At 37.7% G+C, this 21150-nt stretch overlaps 1 protein-coding gene across 2 annotated transcripts in view; it reads left to right on the top strand.

The window, feature by feature from the left end:
* The window catches only part of PCSK5 (proprotein convertase subtilisin/kexin type 5), a 252991-nt gene that overhangs the window by 163627 nt on the left and 68214 nt on the right, over window positions 1–21150 (top strand). For both annotated transcript variants that reach the window (XM_032205587.1, XM_032205588.1), the window contains exons 11-13: window positions 4623–4740; window positions 5816–6004; window positions 14168–14304. In XM_032205587.1, coding sequence (XP_032061478.1) covers window positions 4623–4740; window positions 5816–6004; window positions 14168–14304 — 444 coding nt within the window. The remainder of the gene's footprint in view (window positions 1–4622; window positions 4741–5815; window positions 6005–14167; window positions 14305–21150) is intronic.

The following is a 21150-nucleotide window of genomic DNA, read 5'->3' as shown; positions in this document are numbered from 1 at the left end:
AAGTATCAAACATAAAAGAAATGCTACTGTATGCTGACTTGAGGTATTTATATGATGGACATAACATAAGAGTCTCAAATCTTCTAGTCTTGCTAAGCAACATTTAAGAAAATCAAAGTATAAGGGACATACTCTTATTTTGCAGCTTTTTTTTTTTTTTTTTTTTTTTTTGATGAGTCTGAAGCATAAATTTATGCTACCTAAAGTAACATAAATGAACAGACCTAATTCAACAGCTAAAACAGCTAAATCTAGCTTAGGACAGCTGCATATTCTCATTTGAAAAACTGAAGTTATGGACATTTCAGAATCATTAAGTACTTGATGTGTGTGTACGAAATGCTTATATTTCCAATGCTGCTTTCATCGTATAGAAAATTAAAGGACAAAATTGTAGTGGGAAGAAAATATTCTAGAGTGTTTTTCATCACATGAGAAAAATAGCAAGGAAGTAGCTTAGCATCTAAGCTACTGATGAGACATCTTGATGACACACAATGGAACTCCAGCCTAACAAATCAAGTTTAGCTACACTGAAGCACTGGAAGTGCTGTATTATCATTGCCTGTGTCCAGGTTTCCTGCAGTCTGCATGATGCTGCATTATGATTTATCAGCTCCAGCATTCATATTTCTCTCAGTCAAGTCAAGTGGGATACACATTCTGCCTTTAGATTTAGGGGTAGCTTTGCATCTTCTTTGTACACAAATAAGAAAGTTATTGAATTTTCAATAACAGATTCAGACAAAAACAAAGGGATAATGAAAAGCTGGGGAAGTCTATCCAGCAGATGAGCAGGCCTTGGTTTCATGCTGCACTAAGAGAGGAACTGCTCTAGGGATAAATAAACAGACTTTAGCTCTGGGAAATGTTATTTTCTGTAATGATAAGAAGAGTAAAGAGATAGCTAAAACTCAATATTTACTTTGTGTTCCAGGAGTTTCTCTGAAACTAGTTCTGCATCTGTAAAGCTCTGTGCATGACTGTGATTTTGCGAAAATAGAAATAGGTCAGTTTGTATTGCTGTGTGAGTAGGGAGAGGATTAAAGAATAGTTCTGCCCATTGATACCTTGAGCACCAGATCACAGTTCTCAGCCCTCAACAAGAGAAAAGACCTATTTCTTAATCATCAGCTTATGTTACACCAGTTTCACATTCCAATGCCATCTCTAAAAGCAAAATATCTTCTTGCAGAACAGCCTTGTACCACCTCTAACATGGTCAATGATTCCTAGCAACAATCAAGCCTAGTACTAAATCAAAGCAGTGATAATGTAGAGCACTTAAGCGCAAGGTCCTGGGGCATTTTGCACTTGCAGTCACCTTATCTCATTCTGCAGTCATCAGTACCTTTCAAATACGGCTTTTTACAGTGTTAATGGAAGTGAGCTCAGTACCATTTGCATACAAATCAATGGCTGTTCCAGTTGCTTACCAGAAGACATTTATGGCCCTTTGTAGACCATCAAGGTCATTTTTTCCCTCTGGGAGAGACACCCTGGCATTGTGTTCACAGCAGTACCATCACATACACAGATGAAGGGGTGCAATTTGAAGGCAGTAAGAGACAAAATCTGCTTTTTTCTCTGAGACACTGGGGATCAGCTACTTTTCTTAACTCTGTAATGGTTTCTTAAATTGCTATTATTTAGTCTTTGAAAATGATGGGCCTCTCCTGGTACCTGCAGCTGCTAACCGACCCACTGGATCAAGGGCTTTGAAGTGCAAACATTGCAGACAGCCAAATGTTAGCTGTCTGGAAGCTTCTGCCATGGAAGGCTTTAGGAGCACCCCTGACTGTCAGGATGTTTTGATTTGAATTGGAAGGCCTTTCAAGGAAAAAAAAAAAAAAAGCCAGCAGGTGCAGAACTTTTTACTCCCACCTCTGTTCTCATGCAAGAGAGTTTAGGCATTGAAGGTCATAATTGTCATGGACAATTAACACATCTCTATAACTTTGGGTGAAAAAAAAAATATCTCATGAATGAAAAATGAGCACAACTATCTTGAAAGTAATTTTTAGGGTTAGAAAGATAGAAAGTTCACTCACTAGATTTTGTTTTTATTTTTTTAATGTGCATATTAGGGCTAAAAGGGCATTTCTAGTGTTTGCTGGCTTAAAAGCCTCTTAAATTTTAGTCAGAAGCTCACTGTCTGTCATGGTGGCATTGTTAGGTGCTTTTCTGACCTCATTTCTGGGTGAGCAAAGGGAATTAAGGAGATGTTTGTCTCTTCTTTCAGGTCAACATATTGGTTGAACACACAGTGATTTACAGCACTACAGACATCCCATGCACTGAAGTAGATCGTTTCCTTTCAGGAATTAAAAATGCATTTTCTATGTACTAGCTCAAAGGTTCCTTCCATTCATAAAAATTTAAACCCTCACTGTCAAAAAGTAGTACTTTACGGAGCAACTGTGTACTGTTACAGACCACAAGTTAATACTCTTGCTCCTCCCACTGTTCTTCTGAGCAGACAATGACTATTAACTAAAATTTTAAAAAACAATAGATGCAGTCTATGAATAGACAAGTGACTCCATAGATAAACATGCAGAAGCAGTTTTTACAAGATGTTTATAAGCAAGGTGATTTCCATCTCAGAAACCCTCTTCACAGTACAATTTCTCTAAGCCTTCCTTGCCCTTTTTCTGGATACCTCCACACACATGTAAAAATACGGTATCCTTTTCCCTGTCAATTGGTTTGTGGTGTACATTAAAGAGAATTCAGAATTCTGAAGGAAAGCTGAATTTAATTACTTTCATATATTTTAGTAATTGTGATTCATTTCTGAAAATTGTATCTGTCTCCTTTGGCAGAAGAGCTGTGCTCAGTTCTTTCAGAATGAACATTTCCATGCTATTTGCACTTCAGTTTGGGAATGTTCAGTTTGGGAATGAGGGAAAAAGGAGATGGGAAAAAAAAAATTCATTGCACCTTATAGGATTTTCCATTGAGGAACCCTCTTTGGCTGGTAGTTCTAAACCGTATTAGATGCTGCCATATTTGGAAGATGGGATCCTTAAGCACTGATTATTTTAATGCTTTGAACTGTTACTTGTTTGACAAGGTTGGGGTTTTTTTGGAGAGAGTCCTATGAATTCTGGTTTGGCAATAAATGGAGGCTGCTTTCAGAAAGCCTCTGCAAAGTGCACTTGGAAAGACTTGCACCATGCCTTGTCACATTACTGATTAAAATAGTACTTAGGATTTTCTGAGGGTTTTCTGGTAGCACTGTGGAAGCAAGTAAAACTGATGTATTAATACAGTGGTATTTGTGATATAAACTCCTTCCTCTGGTAGATTTTCTTCTTTCACCTCCTCCCATCAGGACTTTACCAAGAGCACCAAAGTGTCACACAAAAATCAACACGGTTAGCAGCTCTTTCTAATTCATCAACATGCATTTGCAAGCTTCTGTTTTGATTGGACAAGCAACAAAACAAACATGCAAACAAACAAAACACAGCTGATTCAGTAAGTGAAAATTCTTAGTCTTTGTGAGTTTCTGGAATGCTTGAAACAGTTACATGAAGTTAAGTACTCATAAAAATTAACAAGAAGTTAGAGATACAGGATTGGCACAAGCTTATAGGAAATGTCTTGTCTTGTTGCTGAACATTTGAAAGTTCAGTCCTTTGTATCCTAAAAAGCTGATGGTTTAAAGCATTTTGCTTCTTTTAGTAGAGGGCATTCAGGCATTAAAGACATTAAGTTTCTTGCAAGGGAACCATTGATGGTTCTCCATAGCATGAAGGAAGGGTAGGTAGAGGTGAGATAGTAACATCTAGGAATGAGTATTAACAGAGTGCTAATGGAGTGCTCAGTACCACTGTGTGTGCAGTGCATGCAGTAGGTAGGTAATATCAGAGGTCAGCAACAATGTCAACAGCTGTCTCCAGCAGTAACTTCACAGTCTTTCATCTGCAGATGTAAAAAGGAGGTAGAGGGAGGAATCTTCCTGACATAAGCATTACATATGAACAAGATTACCTTTAAAACACTGGACTTCAGATGCCATGCTTCTCAGCCTCATCATGCAGGCAACTTTAGGGAAACGTCGGGTCTCACTGGTTGGCAGGACAGTGGGAAGCATACTGCATACTGGAATAGGAGACCATCCGCATGCTGCTTACACACAAGAAAGTTAAGAGCGTACCACATCTATAAAAGTCAGTCTGATCCTTCTTAATTACACTGTCTCAGTTATCTTCAATATTTACGTGCATGCATGTGCTTGCTATTTGAGTAACAAAAATAGCTCTCCTCACCTTCTTTACTCCTTTCAGCATTACATTATATAAGAGATCTGGGCTGAATTATGGCACATGGGTAACAAACAATCCGAGGCACTTATACTGCCTGGCATTCTGTGGTTCTTGTCCATGCTTTGTGCTGATCATTTGTTGTCTCTCTAATAAAGCAGTGAACAGATTCAGTGAACAAATTAGACAGCCATTATTTTTCCAGGCCAGGAGATTTTTGAGCTTTCTGTGAAGGCAAGGGATAGGTGGTAAAGAAGCAGTTCCTTTTAGGATCTGACTCTCTGGAATCAGCCTATGATGAAAATCAAGATTTTATGCTATAATTGCAACTGTTCTGTTTGTGTCTTGCAGTGAGCCACCTCTATGGATTTGGACTGATGGATGCTGAAGCAATGGTGATAGAGGCAGAAAAGTGGACAACGGTCCCTCCACAGCATGTGTGCGTGGAGAACACAGATCGGCAAATCAAGTAATACCCGCTGCCAAAACTCTTGCTGGCATAAACTTGTGGAAAGAAATTGGGTATAATTTACCCCTCCCTTGCATTGTGTTTAATGTATCATTTTGAAAGCTACACTGGGGATCTCTGTCACCTTCACAGGTCTCAGGTCATTTGTCTATAAAGGTTGTTCCCCATAGCAATTGGAAAAAAGGCCCTAGTTTAAAGAATGCCCCAGAAGTTGAAGGTACAAAACAAGCCAGGTTGGATGTTGATGAATACTGGTATAGAAGTATAAGAATGTATAAGAAGAAGAATGTCCAATCAAGTGCACTGCAGTCACCCTTGTAAGATGAGTACAAACTTATCAGTTGGGGGTCTGACAAGTAAATACTCTTGTCATTAAAACCTTACATGATAGTATCTCTCTCAATCAGTCTCAAGAGAGCCTGTCTAAAGGCTAAGACTAAATTGCTCTCTGCTTGCTAGGATAGGTTTTCCACAGAACCAGGCTTAAGAGCAAAGTTCTGTAAGTGCACTCTGTGACTACAGAGAGAGCATCAGACACAAGACACGTTTCCAAAGCATTAAGGTCATTGTGGATACTTTTTTTTGACAAATATACTTGACAACCTTGATCCATAACTGATATAGTCTGCAAGGACACTGTGCCAATTTAAACCAGCTGAGTCTGATGCTGGTTGCCCACTGTTTGCTACAGTTAACATGTAATACTTGCTATTACGTAAGCAAGGACTATGGCTATGCCAGGCATTTCCTGGGGCTTAACAAGCAGCTGTGATCCCATGACAATCCCAACAATTCTCAGCTGGCCACTAATCCTCAAAAATGCTCTGTCCCAAAGGCTTATTCCTTTTACAGGTTTTTTACAATCCTCTTTTAACATGTGGGCATATCAGCATAGCCCTTAACAGAAAGCCGGGCAGTTGCCAGGAGCTGCAGTAAAATTACACTGTGGTGTGTTTCTGTTGGGAAATAAGCGTTAAAACTAAAGACATTCACTACTCTGCAAAAGCGATTGGGTTGTCTTATTCTACAGAATAAGCAAGAAATGCTGATGTTGTTTTATATGCTTACATTATAGAACAATACGACCCGACAGCGTTGTCCGTTCAATTTACAAAGCCACTGGCTGTTCAGATAATCCTAACCACCATGTGATCTACTTGGAGCACGTTGTTGTGCGCATCACCATTACTCACCCTCGACGTGGAGACTTGGCAATTTACCTAACCTCTCCTTCCGGAACTAGGTCACAGCTCTTGGCCAACAGGTACAGTATGACAACGCAACTTCACAGTCCAGTCAGCATGCAGAGCCTGCACTGAGTCTGCAGCATCAGCAAAGAATAGTCAAGCCATTACCATAGGATTGCTGACAGACACAGGCTAATCATTTTTTTCAGAGAAAGATGGAGAAAATGAAGTGCAAATGAACTCAAATATGTAAATCTCTGTCTTTATTAATAGATGAGTAAGCTGTAAATCCACTGAAGATCATCATCTTTAAAAAAGTATTTGTCTATTTTCATACCCTTGTGTGGCTTACCAATTATTTAATGGCTGGAAAAGAAGGAAACTGAAGCTGAATGGATGTGTGCTTCTACTATACTTTTGGCACTTATTATTCATTTCTCTCTTTTCTCATCCTTTCTTCACTAGTAATAAAAATCAGATAGAATGGTAATTTTCTACTCCTATTTTCTTTAAGCTTTGTGAATACAGCTATGACTCCTGGCATCACCAATTTCTTCAGGACTTTTAATAAATAGGAGTTTTCCAGCTTTCAAGACTGCCCCACATTCATATCTATATCATCCCAGCCAAATTTGCCAATACAGTGACTATCAAGCTCTGGAGAACTGCATGTCTTCCTGACCCTCAGTTGTTAAATGACCTATCTTTCCTCTTGAGAGGAAGGAGCTATTTTTCAGACAGGTGGAGCTCAAATTGATTTGGTTCTGACGGAGATATAAACCCACATTTTCATTAGAGATGAGGTTAATTTAAAAGAAAAGATTCACTGAAAATATTCTTCAAACTATAGTCATAAATGTACCAAATAGAGAGCAAGTTGTGCCAGAATTTTGGGGCACTCAAGAATAACTTCTGTGTTTCGTTATGAGTGCCATCAGTGCCTTGCTGATAAAACATGAGCATAAATATCTATGTATCTCTCTGCTACCCTGAACAAAAAACCTTGCCTTTTACTAACTGTGCCAAGGCAGACTTCTACCCTCAAAACAGTTATGAATCTGGCTTTTGTTTTCTCTTTGAATAAATTCCTCTTTAGTTTTCTATTCCATTTTTTATGCAACCATTCTTCCATGCTTCAAAATGAGAAAGTCTAAAACTCCTCCACCTAGGTATCCAAACAAAACAATCTTGTGTAAACCCAGTGGTCTTAACACAGCTAACTTTTGGCTCTAGACATTCATGTCTTGCAGTTGACTCACAGCAAGTGGGAGATAAAGACATTCCAGTATTCACAGTTCACCTCTGGTGATGACTGGTATGTGGAATAGGTACAAAGTCTAATTCACTCTCTTTGTAACCTTAGAAAGTAATTTTTCTTTACCTGTGGTAGAAAGATGCAAAGGTATTTATTAAAATACAGTGACGTTCAGCTGTTTCTTACACTAAACTATCAGAAGGCTAACCACAAAACGAAGAAACCTGAAAGACCTTTTAGTGTTTTGCCATTTTGCAAAAATGAATTATTAATGACTTGTACTGTCACACCAGAAATTCCTTTCCCATGCAAGATTCAGATGTATACTGACTTGTCAGTCACATATGGATGAAACAAACTCACAGCTCTGGGGTAATAATATTAAGGAATAAAGGCGTTTTGAAAACTCTAGGTCTGAAATACATGGAGACTTCAAAAAAACCTTTCTTATGGTGAAGTGGAAGGGTTGTTATTTGCTAACATAAGAATGCATTTAATTTTGAGACATTTGATTATTAAAGTATTTATCACGAGGACATCAGAATAGACAAGTACAGGTAGCATGCAGAGATGCATTGGCAGAAGGCAGTCTGGTGGGTTTTATTCTATAGGCAAAGGTCCCAGAGGCTGCTGTACATTGCTACTACCTGACTGAGACGCTTTTCTCAGACGTACAAGACCTTTTAATGCACATGTACATGATTAATAGCAGCAATACCAGCTGTTTTTACTGAACCCAGGAAAAACCTCATTGCTTTACCATTACTCATCTGGGTTTAATTTGAAACAGTTTGCTGGTAAAATGTCTTAAAGTGCAAAAGGTATATTTTACATATGTGCACTTCTTCTGCACCAATTCTGGGAGAAGAGTCATTGAGTAGTTTCTGGTGCATTGACGAGCAGGTCCCTCAAGGCAATATCTGGCTTTTTTTATTTTATACTTAAATATACTGCATATTTTATACTTAATGTTGGCATCCCCTGAAATGACTTCAGTAAGAAAACTTGTTAGTCAGAGGCGATGTGGATTCCTTCGCAGGCATTTGGTGGATTACACTGTCACTGGCTTGAGCCTCATGTGCATTCTTCAAAAACTGCATTACAGGGAACATCTGCTTTGTTGTTTGGAAAGTACTAAACATGATTACATTGGATGTACTGCAACAGAGCAAAATACAGGCTTGGAAAGTGCTGGCTGCTGTGAGGATGAGGCTACAGTTAAGTCCAAAGGGGAACAGTATCCCCTTTCTGAAAACAATTGGCCATTGGATTTGGCAGCATTGTTTTCTGAGTGTTTTTGAGACATGCTAAGATCAGTACAAACAGACACTCAGTACAAGGGGCCATGAAGGAGAAGCTAAATACAAAAAGTGCAGAAGAAGCAAACTTGGGGCTCATTTGTCTCCCAGTGAAGTTTCGGTTTGTTTAATTCCTGCCCTTTAAATTTAAAGCAGCTGTTGCCATTCGAACTGCGTAACTGAAATTTTTTAGCCACGTGGTGGCAACTTTCCAGGCCACTAGCTTCCTATGCTTATATGGCACTGACATTAATAATACCTCTGTTCAACAACAAAGGGAAGTATTTTCATGACCATCTTTTTCCTATAATGAAACTTAGATAATCAGTAAATTTTAATAATACCCCTGTCTGCAGAAATCTCTTAGATCAAAAGTGAAGTATTCTTGTCTAATCTTGCTTGCTAGATCACTCCATAAAAAATCTTGGTGAACAGAAGTAGTGGAAACCTTTCTTTATAGGAGGACGTTTTGATTTCTGGACCAGCCCATCTTATATCTTACATCTGAAGTTTACACATTATACCCTAATAACAAAAACATTTTATGTATTCAAATATGAAGAAAAGGGTAGGGTCAACCTCCATACTGAGTCTTACTGTTAGAGTAACTGAAAATGACATGCTGGTGATATTAAATCCAGGATGAGCAATCAATAATCCTGTCCTTTGTACAATGTCTACAGGGTGAAGCAGTTCTCAGAAAACTGTCTTGCAACTCTTACACACTATATTTTACTTCATTCAGGTTGTCTACGTCTTTTATCTTAGTTTAGTTTTGATTTGATATCCTACTACCTTTCTACCACCCATTCTTCGAACTCCTGCAATTGCAACATCAATTCATCTGAAAAAATATTAGAATGCTTCTTCTGTTATACCCTGTCAGTGTTAGCATTATATAGGTTAAAGAGCTCTGGGAATACTAGAGACCCAACACCAATATTTTATTTAAAAAAAAATAAAGCTTCTTTTTGTACCAAAGAGGAAAATTATTGTTGATTTGTCCACCTCTGCAAGAACAAGTAATGGGGTTAAATGTGCAAAGCAGTACATGAATGCATCTAAGTAACACTATCCTCTGTGTAAGTCTAAAATCCATCCTGGAACATGCTCAAATATAATCGTGGAAGAAAAATTAAGTGCAAATATATCTGAGATTTAGAATGGCACTTGCCTTTCTTTCAGACTGAGAGTAGTAAAGAATTAGTCAGAGGGTTCTGAAGATTAGGTATATATTAGCTTGTAGAATCTAGTATTTCTAGTTCAGTTATAGCAGAAAATTGGAATCCATAATTAAAATTTTGAAATAATTTTCTGTAGTAGAAGTGGAATTGAGGACAAATGAGTGAGCACATACTTAGGATCCAGATAAATGCCTTACCTTTTGAGTTTTGTATTAAATGAAGAAGAGAAACAGTGTAAAATATACAAGAGAATGAATGCCTAGGGTTTGTGCATTTGCACCAGCTACTATGGTGAGAAAAAATGAATCTTCCTAGCTATACAAAAACTAGACCAACCTCAATCTTGCTATAATAGCACTTATTGCACTGAGTTTCACTTGGATAAATTGGATTGTGCGATGGAGAGTCAGTCTATACTGATGCCCTTACCCTAATCATTTATCCCTTTCAACCTACCTGACACATCAAGATAGGAAAAGTCCATATAAGGAACCAAGTTCACTCATGCTCTTGAATTAGCATTCCTGCTCACTCTATTTAGAGTGAGGTTTCTGAAGATTTATGTATTAATAGGAAAGCACACGCAGCTTTTTAGAAGACATCTATAAGCATCAGGTACACAGCTGTATGGCTAGTACAGCCATGACAGAGCACTTCATGATATGTGCAGTCCCTGGGGACAAGCTCTCCATAATTAAAGATGATGCCTGCTGTTCTCTCCAGCATCTCAGATGGCAGACATCATACCCTGTTGCTGATACTACTCTTTTACAAACAAGTTCTTCATGACAGCTCAGACAGAGAACTCCATTGCTTCAAAAAAATTAACTGCAATAACAAAACTTGAAGTGTAAATTTAAGTAAAAAATGCATATGTTTTAAATAAATCTTTTGATCTGTTATCCAGAAGTTTTAAGTGAGCATCCCCAACATATGTAGGTGAGAAAGCTTCTGAGGTGCCTGTGTGCCCTCTGACCATTTCTTTTTTATTTTCCTGAATAATTAAATTCAGGTGGGCAGTACTACCTGACTGGCTTTGGTTAAGTCAGTTTGAGCTGTCTGCAGTTCTTCAGGGGTTATATCTACCAGGGGACAGGTGGTTGAACCACGTGGAGAAGAGCTGTTTCAAGGAGAATAGCTGACCAAAGCCTTTGCAGGTGCACAGCTCAGGAATATGCTCTGTACATTTTTCAAGATACTAACTTACTTTAAATGTTGTGGCCAATTAGACCAGTAGGCAAGGACCGTTGCCTGTCAGGCTGCCAATTTAGTAGGCTGGAGCCCATCATAAACACAGGCTGCTGTTACAGAGAAGAAAATAGTTTTGTTTTGCCAGCTACTTCACTGTTTGCAACCCCAGCCATCAGCCAGTGCAGAGTATATGTCTCCTGGCTCTCCTTCTGGTAAGTTGAATATGCATAGCATGGCTGTCAGTCACCATCCGCAGCTGTACATCCTGGGATCAGAAGAAGATCTAGATAATAAAAAGAGATTCTTCTATACATTTTCTACTTTCTGTGCATTTGGGAGATTAGAGATTCTTTGCTAAGTAACTGAAACACTTTTTTTTTTGTTGTTTTTTTTTTTTTTTTAATGCTAATAGGCTTGAGAGACTAGCTGTGTGTTCCTGATTGTGGAATCTCCTAAAAGTGGCTAATTGTCCCCCATTATGTCTAACATTTAATTACAGATGAATATTTCTGGTTGAAGTTATATTCTTAAGCAGAAAGGTTATGCAATTTCTAGGCTGAGCTTGTGGTAGTGGAAGAGTCCAAGACTCTTAAATTTATTTTAAGGAAACAAGTATTTTACTCTACACTCTGTAAAACATACGTTCTCACATAGACCTACTCATAGTGTGTAATGAGTATGTCAAAAAATTCCTGAGAGGCAAGAGTCATTATCTTTAAATGCAATGCTATTTACCATATGCAGTAGCCCAAAATTAGTTTCTCTGGATATAAACAGTCATGTAATCACAACCACACTAACTTGAATGTGCTCTAGTGAGAAAGGTCACCTGGGCACAACATATCTGTTCTGTTGTGGTTATGTTAACAATTAAGTTATGAAGAATCAAATGCTGTCACCCACTTTGGTCCTTAAAAGCATGTTTGTTACATACATGTGTAGATATTGCAGACATATATGAGCATGGTGATAAAAATTATTGGATTATTCCAAGTGTCCTGATTAACTAAAATTCTTAATCTACAATAACCAGGAATAGATAAATAACAATTAATCAAACGATGTACTAAAAATTTACTAGTCCATAAGAAGCTATGTATACATGTAAGTGTGTCCTTACTATGAATTCTGACTTGGCATGAATCTGACAAATAACAGTTAAAATCAATTACCCATCTGGATTGGCTCCAGGCTCCTTAAAAGATGTTATTCAATATGTATTTCTTTTTGAATAAGAAAAAATAAACCTGAACTTTTTTTTTAATTATTTAAATCATTTTATCATTTAACGCCACTGGAAGGAAAATTCAGGATCTTTTATTTGAGAGTTTAGTGCATAAGCAGAGCAACACAAAAATACTTGAATCATTGAGTTTACACAACTTGCACTTGCAGATAGCCTCAGAATCACTACCTTTCTACGTTGTTATCTATTCTTTTGATCTGTCTGTAGCTTATTGACTCATTTACAGATTTATTTTTAGAAATAAAACTCATACATTAAAAGTTTAAACCTTCATAAAATTCAAATCTTCCCCAAAAAAAAGTTTAGGGAAGTATTCTTTCCAAAATCTAGTCCACTGTCTATGAAATAATATTACTGTTTTTCCCTGTTTCCATGTATGGAGATGTGAAAGCTTACAGTTTCAGCCATAGCATATTTTAGGTAGAAGTGTTTTTTATACATTAGATGAAGTCATAAGGTATTTTTGTCTCTTTCTCTCTGAATGACTTAAAAGAGTGATGCAATCTGATAGCATTTTAAAATATTAAAAGTTGGCATACAGACAACTTTAAACACAAAATACTATGGGAAGTATTGAACTAATTACAGTAAAAAGTGTTTCTATATGTTTGAATGGAAGTTAAATGAATATAGAATTTACAGTATAATTGTGCAGTACTTACACAATGCTATATATACATATACATATATATATTGAAGTGAGCAGAGGAAATTTGTCCTTGTGCTTTTGACAGACCAAAGTTTTCAGCTAGAAGCAAAGTATTTTATTCATATCCCGTCCGAATGCTTTTACAAGAGCTTGATGCATACAATGCTACAAAAGTATTTTACTTTCCCAATGTTTGTCTGCTGAACTTCACAGCCTTCTAGAACAACTAAAGTTTGAAAATTGCTAAGAAAATAACAATAAAGAAACAACTGAGTGTAAAATATCCTATTATATTCATAGTCTAATGCTAGGTATTTCTGTATCCTATGGAAAAGGTTTTAAATCCCCTGTATTTTCTACCATAGATATCATTTTAAATGAGAAATATTTAAACATTTCTGTCAGCAGCGAAATTTCCACGCTTTAAGGCCATGGTAAAATAGTGACAACTGCATATGCATAAATATATATGCATATACATATATATTTATTTCAAAGGTGAGCTGTGACATTTTAATAAATGCAACAGCTTTGATTATAGCTCCCATCAATAGCTTTGGGGTACCAAGCAGACATACTGTGAGCACTGAATAAAAGTGTAAATTCTCTTGTCTTTCCAAAGCTCTAGTAATAAATTCCAGTTTTAGGCAATAAAATGGCTGCCCAGTCCTCCTTCTCCTTCCCCCTCCAGATCAGTATAACATAGCAGTTTCTGAACTGGGCCCCTGTATTAGGAAGTATTGTAATCCAGGCCTGAGCTCCAACCCAAGACCTAAGTAATTAAAACATAACCATGTTTTTACATGAAACCATCAACTCTCAGTTTTACCCAAACTCCATCCTGTCAAGTGTTTGGTAATAGATTTGAGAGGTTTTGAGGTTTGAGTCCAATGTCTCCATTACATTTGATTTCCTCACAAGCAGTTGCATGTATTGAATTGCTAATTTGTCTTGGTCACTCAATAGTTTTTATTTTTGTATTAGTTTTTATTTTTATATTTTTTATTGTTTTTAAATCCTTTATAAGTATTCCAAACCAATGCCAAAAATGAATGTTACAGAAATTTTGCAACTTATAAGTTGTTTATATTTATGTCATGCTGTTAAAGCAACGAATATGCACTTTTCCCAATAGATATGCATCCTATTAAATCACATTAGTGATTTTATTTTTTTTTTGTAGTGAATTCTCCTTCCATTCTCTTTCATATTATCTCCTTACAGAATCTCCTCCACTGAAAAAATAAGGAAACTCTTGAATGTACTTGAACTATCTGTGAGAAAACCATCATGTGTAACGTTAAGTAAAGACACAGATAAATGAGTGGGCTAATTAGCATATAATTCAAGAATTTGCATATTGGCGCCTAGCACCACAAATAAAATGGTTCACTTGAAATAATATGATTTATTGTAGGCTATTTGATCATTCCATGGAAGGATTCAAAAACTGGGAGTTCATGACTACTCATTGCTGGAGTGAAAAAGCAGCAGGTGACTGGATCTTGGAAATCTGTGATACTCCATCTCAGCTGAGAAATTTCAAGACCCCAGGTATGACTGTAGTCTTTATTTGAGCTCAGTGAACTCAGAGGAATGTTTGCAGTTTCTAATACTGCCTCGACTGCTTTCCGCCTTTTATTTACATCTGTAACATCTGACTATATAAAGACAAGTGTGAAAGCAGAGCTGTGAAGAGAATTATTCTTAATTTATTAGTGTACTCTTCATTTTTATGTTGCTGTTGTTTGCTACTTAAGACATGATTTTCGTATATTCTGAACTTTCTTCTAGTGTCCATAGAGAATTTCATCTTCCCAATGGTAAAATGCCTTCTTTTTTGCGTTCAGACATGTTGCCTCAAAGTATAAAAAGATAGTTTGAACATTTAGAGCTAGATCATACCAGCTATGAATTCTGCAAGCAGAGGATGACTCCTCTACCAGCTGAAATGTTACAAGAGTTAGTGTTTTAAAGAAAACCAAAACTCTTAATTTTTTCAATTAAAAAAAAAAAATAATAATAATAATAATAATAAAATGCATGAAATTGCAAGTGTCATGTTTGAAAGAAGTTACAGTATTGTGTAGTGTGTTTTTTTAACACTACAGGCATTCTTATTTTAATTTCCACTGCACTGGTCAGTTTCATTCACATATTTCAGTAGAAGCACTTTGAAAGAAATAGAGATTAAGGGAAGAGCTTTCAAAGAGACCCAAGTGAGTAAATGATTATTTCTGTTTGCTGGTTTTGAGAGATGAGTATTTACTTCCATTTGCACCTACTGAAAATTTCAACCTTAAAACCATTCTGAAAGAGATATGTTATATGTAGACAAAAATTGCAATGTTTATGCATGATACTGAGCATAGTTCTTTTAGAAACGCACATCAAAGTAGGTGGAAACCCTTTCATAAAAACAATCAAAGGGGAAATATAGCTTAAGCAAGTAATGTAGATTAAAGCATATGTTAGAGAGATAAATATGACTAATGTATTGGAATTTATTTCCCCTCAATCTACATTTACACTTATTTCAATTGGGCAGCATGTAAGAATGTAATCATATTGCACTGGAAGTGACAAATTCTGCTCTGAAGTATTATATATAGGACTACAATGACATGAGCAACAGAATTAGTTTATAATTCAGTGAACTACAAGGTACATTACATCTCAGCTATGTAAACTCAAAAAGCATTCAGGATTTTCTAATAGATTTGCTAAAAATCAATTCTGAATTTTAGGACATATATGTTAACTTAAAGTACTTGAAGCCATAGAAAAATATTTTTGTATATACAAATAAAGAAACATTGACTAAAATGTGAACTGAAGTGCTTAAAAGCTCTTTAAAATAAGAAAGACTGGTGTGATGGGACACATACATACATATATTTGCCTTTTCTAAAAGAATGTTGATTGTGACGATTCTGCTTTGTCCAAAAAAATGCCCATTAATTTTTCTGCAACCAGAAAAGTAGATGGAATATACTTTCTTGGCTGAAGTTTGGTATGTTGAATTGCTCAGACTGAACTGAAGGCTATGTGCAGTTCAATTATTCAAGGTAAACATACCTCTCAGAGGGGTTAGCAGTGCTGGGAGGGCAGCTTGTTTAGGCTCTCCTGCAGCTTAGAAACTCAGTAGAACTATTTCCACTGTGACGTAGAGCAAGCCAGGGCACTGGTGGAATTATAATGTAGAAACATGATGTTGTCCAGTCTCCTTCCTATTCCAAGTGGAACATAGGCCAAACTTAACTGGGTTTGTACAGTTTTCTTTGTAAAAAAGTAAACCTTCTCATTTCAATATGATGACAAAATGGAAATGCTGATTTTCTACCTTTAAAAATTCTAACACAGATCATTCTCACCCAACTCCAGTTGAAATCAATGGAATTGAATGAGAATGTTGGTTCTTTGGTTCTGCTCTTCATTAACTGAATTGTATTCTGTTAAATAAAGCAGATAGATAGGCAATCTCTGCTTTTTAAAAAAGTCTCTCTGTTTATCTGGCCACCAAATCAAATTCTTTTATTGCCTAAATTGTCTGCATAATCTGAATTTTTCCAAGATGCTAAACCAGCAGTCATAACCCAATTTTTGTAAAACCTGGTATGTAATACAAGCCACATATGTCCCTACTGAATACCAGGATAATCAGTGTTATTTTCAAAATAGCTGAGCAGCAAACAACTTCTTATTAAAGTCTGTGATAACTGTAACATGGCCAGTATCATCTAAATGTCAGTTGTATACTCAAGAGGTTAACTTATAAGCCCATCATTTTGAAATTCCAATTGTCATCCTCTAGAGATCTGAAAGGAAATAACATTGTCAGTACTTCAATATTCACTGAATTTTATATGCACTGACCATTTCTCACCACGGCTTTACAGTGGTGAAAACTTCTTAGGAAAGTGGCATTAATCAAACAAGAAAATGCAGAGCAAAGTTTCCTGTACACTAAAAGGGGTACTCATTAAAGGGGTATTTGGGAAAGTAGGTACAGACTACATAGAACAGAAATATACCAAGGTTACATAGAATCACAGAGTCACAGAACATTTGAGATGGGAAGGGACCTCTGGAGATACCTGGTCCAAGCACCCTGCCAGGGTCACACAGAGCACATTTCACATTGTGGGTTTTGACTGTCTCCAGAGAAGGAGACTCCACAGACTCTCTGGGCAACCTGTGCCAGTGCTCTGTCACCATCACCATCAGTAAAGAAGTGCGCCCTCATATTCAGATGGAACTTCTTGTATTTCAGTCTGTGCCTGTTGCCTCTTGTCTTGTCACCAGGCATTACTGAAAAGAGTCTAGGCTCATCTTCTTGACACCTTCCCTTCAGATATTTATACAGAAGATTCCCTCTCAGACTTCTCCAGGGTAAACAGGCCCAGCTCTCTCAGCCTCTCCTCATATGACAGATGCTCCAGTCCCTTCATCATCTTCGTAGCCCTCTGCTGGACTCTCTGCAGTATGTCCAGTATGGCTCTGGGGAGTCCAGAACTGGACACAGCACTCCAAGAGACCCTCTACACAGGACTGAGTAGAGGGGCAGTATCACCTCCCTTGACTTGCTGGCAACACTCTTCCAAATGCACCCCAAGATACCATTGGCCTTCTTCATTGACCATGAGGGCCCATTACTGACTCACGGTCAGCCTGCTGTCCACAAGGACTCCCAGGTCCCTTTCTGCAGAGCTGCTCTCCAGCAGTTCAGCCCCCAGCCTGTGGTGGTGCTTGGGGTTATTCCTGCTGAGGTGCAGAACCGTGAACTTGCCTTTGTTGAACCTAATGAGGTTCCTCTTTGCCCAATTCTCTAGTCTGTCCAGGTCCCTCAAATGGCAGTACAGCCCAGCACAGTTTTTTTATTTTCAGTCTGTTTGAATTTGATAAAGGACAGCTATTACTCAGCTACTACATAATTTAAATGTAATTATTTACTGAGAAGAAAACAGACAAAAATCAATGATTTTGAACTCCATTTTGCACTTAGTATTCCTGAAGAAGTCAGGAACCTCTCTGGCTTGAAGGACAATTTAGGGTAGCTCTGTCCTGGGCTGCATTAAGAACACTGACAGCAGATCAAGGGAGGTGATCCTCCCCCTCTACTCAGCCCTGGTGAGGCCTCACCTGGAGTATTGTGCCCAGTTCTGAGCTCCCCAGTCCAAGACAGACATGGAGCACCTGGATTGAATCCTGAGAAGTGCTACTAAAATGATTAAGGGACTGGAGCATCTCTCATATGAGGAATGGCTGAGGAAGCTGGGCCTGTTCATTCTGGAGAGAAGGCTTGGGCTGTCTGATCGACGTGGATAAGTTTCTGAAGGGAGAATGTCAAGAGGATGGGGCCAGACTCTCCTCAGTGGTGCCCAATAATAGGCTGAGAGGCAACAGGTACAAACTGAAACACAAGAAGATCCATCTGAATATGAGGAAAACTTTATTGCAAGGGTGACTGAGCACTGGAACAGGCTGTCCACAGGAGTCTCCTCCCCTGGAGATATTCAAAAGCTGTCTGGACACAATCCTGGGTAATGTACTTTGGGGGACCCTGCTAGAGCATGGAGGTTGGACTAAGTGATGTCCAGAGGTCCCTTCCAAACTCAAACATTTTGTGATTCCGTGATTCACCTTTTTGTGTGCCAGAATACAGTGGTTCATCCAACAAGCATAAAGGAGAGCCAAAGAGCAACACATTTCAGCTATCAACCTCTTCTCTCTGCCCTGGTACACTCCCTGTACTAAAGCCTAGAAAAGAGGTAACACAAAACCATCCTGTGAGCTGTTCCTTTGGGCATTTTATAGCCCTTTTATGTCACCAGGACAGTCTAAAGAGACCAGCTATATTTCCAACCATACACTTCAAAGCCTGTTCCTGCACATCACATTCTATGAGAGTCATTGTATAGGTCTTACTGGTATATTGATTTCTATACTTTATATATATTCTTCTCAGTGGTACAGTGACTAATCATATGGGACTGATTTATTTTGCTCTGTGAGGAGTAAAGCCTAAAGATCCAACATGTGAAGAAAAGGGACAGTAAGGCCAGGGGATGTGGAGAAGGCACACTTTCCAGGCCAAGCATGGTGGGGCAAACTGATATGCTCAAGGAATTTTGCTGGAGAATTTATTCTTTACTTTATTTTGACCTCAATGTGAAATACTGCTTTAAACTGGTTAGATTTTTGCATGTATTTGTGTTTCACCAGATGCACGCTGGTTATGAGTTTGGATCATGGTTCATTGAATATTCTTTATAATTTGTCACACAGCTTTCTAGATTTGTGCTTCTCTCATAATGAAAGTTGTCCAATAACATATTCAGAAAGTTTTGGAAGTGCCTGACATATTCACTGTGGATAAACTCAGATTTTTGGTCATGTTAGGGCTAGTCTCTGCAAGCAACAGAATGTGTAGTAAACAAATAGTGCTTAAACACAGTTTATGGTACCTCTAGTTTATCATCGTAGCCTGCAGTTTATCACATCGATATCACCATCATGCCTATTTCTTGTTTCTTTGTGTGCATGTGTTTGTTTAGCTATTGAAAGGTCTTATAATTAAGAGCTGCAGTTTTCCTGTAATCAAATTGAGAACAAAGAGCCAACATGTCATCATATCCCTGCATTGGCAAGGTAATGCCACATCTGTTACCTGTAAAGAAATGCAGGGTCCAGTTCATAAATGTAGTGCATGTGATTTCTGCATTTAATTCTGTAGAATTTATGGAGGAGGACATGTGCTTGCTGTGAAAAACTGTGATATACCCTTTCTCCTGTGCATACAACATGGAACTCCTGTTACGTACTAAATACAAGCAAAGTAAGGTATTATTCTAGCCAAACTAAGTGATGGAAGCAGCCAAAAATGGGCAAAGAAAGATTTTGGCTTAAATGTGCACATTTTTTTTATTCATTATAAAAGTTGTGTGTATGTATATGTAATTATTTGTTGAAATATTTTCATTGTGCAAATTATACCTGCCTGGAGGCAGAGTTCATTTATTTGCTGGCAAGTCACATGTTTTTTTTCCTTCTTCATTTACTGAACTATTCTTAAAAGGCAGCTAATCTCTTGAGAGACCCTGTGTTATTCCCCCTTGCTGCTCTTTTGCATTAGGTGTATATTGACAGCTCCAATCTTTCCTGCAGATATGTTAATGCAAGCCCTTCCATATGTGTAAGTCCAGACACAACAATACACTGTGCCTAAGAAGCGTCGGTGCCTGTGGTTATTTTTAGTGGGTACTTGCAAATATTTTCTTCTAGTACTCAGTATCTTTACCAGAGTTCTGGAAGAAATATAAAATCAACACTTAGAAACTTTAGTGATCATTGGAGAATAATAAGGACAAGGAGGAAAAGATTAGAGTAATGAAGCAAAACACACATTTTTTGATTGCATCCAATATATCGTGGTCAATATGCTGTGGGAGTGGGTTAAAACACCAAAAGGACAGAGACTATATGGAGAAGCTGTGTTTTTGAAAAGGCTGTAAAGATGACTGCATGTCCTGTTAAACATCAGGTCTTTATGTGAATCCCTTGCTAAAAAGAAAAATGCCTTTGAGAACACTGCTGAATCACTCTAAAGAACATTGAGAGGTACTCTGATGCCCATATGTCTAAACAGGTGGAAAAGAGATGATTTGGGCATTTTTAATCTAGGGGAGACTAAATTGCTCCACGGTTGTGAGCTACAACAGGGATAAGACAAACTGAAAATAAAGTGCATAGAGTTTGAAAGCCAGGGCAATTAACCAGTAGTTGGGCAGCAAGTGTAGTGGATTCTTCATCAGGTAATTTTTAAAATCGGGATTGAATTTCTCTTTAAAAGTAATGCTTTGCTTCGGCTACAAAAAAATTGGAAGTTACTCTGTGAAACAATTAAGTTATATACTCTTTACGACAGTTTCTTCTTAAAAAATAAGTATAGAACAGAGAAGGTTTCATATGAAATGTAGAAATTTCTATCACATAAATATTAAATTGAGTTGGCAAGAGACAATCAGATAAAAGACATTGCCATCTTTCACCCCAATATAAACCACTTAAAAGAATTCAGTTCCTATCTGTCAGATAGCTGACATTCCTCAGTGAAAGGAAATTCTTCAGTGTAGAGAGATCTTGACAAATAAAAGAGTTCGGCAATCACCAACCACATGAAGTGACAGATTATGCACACGGGAAGGGGCAACCCTGGCTATACAGGCCAAGTACAGACCAGGGGATGAGAGGCTGGAAAGCAGCCCTGCAGAAAGGCATCTGGGGATTTGGGTCAACAGCAAGGTGACTATCAGTCATCAGTGCACCCTGGCAGACAAAAGAGTTGACCATATCCAGGGCTTCATCAAGCACAGCATTGCTAGTCAGTCGAGGAAAGAG

This window comes from Aythya fuligula, chromosome Z (genome assembly GCF_009819795.1).
Source record: "Aythya fuligula isolate bAytFul2 chromosome Z, bAytFul2.pri, whole genome shotgun sequence".
Classification (NCBI taxonomy): Eukaryota; Metazoa; Chordata; class Aves; order Anseriformes; family Anatidae; genus Aythya; species Aythya fuligula.
The sequence above is the reverse complement of the archived record's forward strand: the minus strand, read 5'-3'. Positions and strand labels throughout refer to the sequence as shown.